A 2,454-nucleotide genomic window follows, 5' to 3' on the forward strand; every position below is an offset into this window, starting at 1 on the left:
GGGGAAAAGGCCGCCTCTCCAGCGGCCGAAGAGCGGGGCGGCGGCGAGGGCGGCCCCGCGGCGGGCGGGGGCGGCGGGGAGGGGGATGGCGATGACAAGGGTGGCGAGGGGGCTGGCAAAGAGGGCGGCCAACCAGGGGGAGGCGGTAATACTGAGAAGGCCGATGCGGGTGGGAAGCCGGGCGGCGGCGGCGCGGCAAAGGGAAGCGGCGGGGGCGACGGCGCGGCCGGGGAGGAGGGGGGCGGCGCAGGCGGGGCCGAGGAAAAAGGAAGCGGCGGCGGCGGCGGGGCGGATGAGGAGGAGGGCGCGGCTGTCAAGGAGGGCGCCGGCGGCGCGTCGCCGGCCGGCAAAGCCGGCGGCGGCCCTGCGGCTGACAAGAAGGGCGACGGCGGCGGGGCCGAGGAGGAGACGAGCGACGCCGGCGGCGACGAGGAGGCCGACGGCGAAGCGTCGCCCGAGACCGGCGGGAAGGGCGGCGGCGCGCCGGCGGCGAAGAAGGGAGGCGCCGAGCCGGCAGCAGACTCGCAAGGCGGCGGGGCCGCCGGCAAGGAGGGTGGCGGCGGCGCGGCCGCGGAGGGGCCGGGGGCCGAGGGGGGCGCAGAGGAGGGTGAAGAGGAGGACGAGGGGGAGCCTGTCGAACCAGCCACGAAGACAAAGAGGCGGCGGTTGCAGGGCGGGCGGCTGTAGCGGGCGGGCGGCTGCCGCGTTTGTAGGCGTGCACCGGGCCCGGCGTGTTACTTGTATTTTTTGCCCTGGCCCTGCCCTCTGCAGACGAGGGGCAACTGGGCTAGGCTGATTCTCAGGATGTAGGCTCCAGTCAATGCAGGGAGGCACGCGTGGCTGGAGGTGCGCGCTCGGGCCGCGCCTGGCGGGCACCTGCTGAGTGGCGGGGCGCGTGCGGGACGCGGGGCGGCGGGCCGCGGGCCGGTTGCCCGGCCGCCTGGCGCCTGCAGGGGGCGTTCAGAGGGGCCACGGCCGTGCGGGAGCGATGCACCGAGCAGCCCGGCGGCGGTCACGGACGGGCGGGCTGGTTGCGGCATGTTGGGCGGCAGGCGCGGCGGGGGCCGGCTGCCTGTGCGCCCGCTGGGTGTAGCAACGAAGCCGCGGCGGGCGGCCAGAAGGCAGCAACTTCGTTACCTCGCCGGCCTGGCCCTCCGCGCATTGTGCGAAGTCCTCAATCAGGACCTCTCAAAGGGATCCAAGGCCGTGACCCCCTCATTCCTAGTCGCAACACGAAACTGCCGGGCAGCTGCCCCGCCATCTCGGGTGGTGCTGGCTCCTGGCCGGTCCCACCGTATGTGGCCCCGCAACTCAGGCCCAGAGCCCTCCTGGCTTCTGCCGTTACACCCCCTTGCTGTCCCCGAGTTGCCATTGCACTACACCCCTTGCTTTCCCTCAAGTTGAGGGCCTCGCTGGCTTGTGTGAGACTTTGCGAGGCGGCAGGACAGCTGAGGAGGGCGAATTTGTCGTTGCCTCCCCCTGTCAGGCCCGCCCCAGCCCCTGCGTGAGACGGGACACGGACAGCCGCCGGTGGGAGCCAGCGCGGCCGGCTTGGCCCAGGGTTCAACGTGCAGTTGAGAGACGCGCACCGCCCAGAACCCAGGGTATGGGGGAGCCTTGAGCAAGATGAAATCCAAGAGTCGATTACAGCCAAGGTGTGTCATGCAGAGGATCGAAAGCGGGCGGGAGGCGCGTCAAAATGTGACGCTTCTCCTACGCCTCGCGCGGGGGTTTTGAAGGGCAGCGCTGGAACCAAACCCCAGCGATAGCGACCCCTCGCTGCGGGCGCCCGACGCGTGGGAGGACGCGGCACGCACATCTCAGCGCAGCCGCGGCCCCGCGAGCCAGGCGACGGGCTGCGGGCGCGGGCCGGTGGCGCGGGCCGCTGCTGAAAAAGCGAAAGCCGCCGCGGCCGCGGCGAGATGGTTTCAAGCAGGTCGCATAGCCGTGCACAGGCGCGGCTCCGCCGCCTCGGCCCGAAAGAATACGCAGGCGCGTATGCACGTATGAAGGAAATAAGGACGTGTCCGCCACCAATTACAGTGAGTGAAGGTCAGCAGCAGCAGCTGGCCCACGTAAGCAGCCGAGCAGCGGCGTCGGCGGCCGGGGCGGCTGTGTTGTTCGAGGGGAGGCTTTGCCAGCTGCGCAGGGTGATTCAAGTGTCATAAGCAGGCGCTGCGCGGCCGAAAGTCACTGGGTGGTGTAATGTGTGTTCAGTGCAGCGGGGGAAAAAGCGCTTCTCCTCCTGCTTGGGGGCTGCGGCGGGCGCCGAATTCGGCCCTGCACCCTTCATTGCTGCATGAGGGCAAACGGGCTCGGCCGCGGCCCCGCGCGGCTGCAGCCGGTCAGTCCCTCCTGCTGCTGCTGCTGCTGCTGCGGCTGCTGCTGCTGCTGCGGCGGCGGCGACGCAAGCCGGTTGTGCGCTGCCCCGTGTGTCACCGGCCGCGGCGGCTG

The 2,454-nt window shown here is 71.5% G+C and overlaps 1 protein-coding gene across 1 annotated transcript in view; it reads left to right on the forward strand.

The window, feature by feature from the left end:
* Positions 1-687, forward strand: part of MNEG_9379 (hypothetical protein) — a gene marked incomplete at both ends in the record, with an annotated part of 5,397 nt that extends 4,710 nt beyond the window's left edge. Inside the window, one exon of the mRNA XM_014042150.1 lies at positions 10-687. Within this exon, the coding sequence (XP_013897604.1) occupies positions 10-687 (678 nt within the window). The remainder of the gene's footprint in view (positions 1-9) is intronic.
* Positions 688-2,454: the final 1,767 nt, after the last annotated feature.

Source organism: Monoraphidium neglectum, assembly GCF_000611645.1.
Source record: "Monoraphidium neglectum strain SAG 48.87 unplaced genomic scaffold scaffold01915, whole genome shotgun sequence".
Classification (NCBI taxonomy): domain Eukaryota; kingdom Viridiplantae; phylum Chlorophyta; class Chlorophyceae; order Sphaeropleales; family Selenastraceae; genus Monoraphidium; species Monoraphidium neglectum.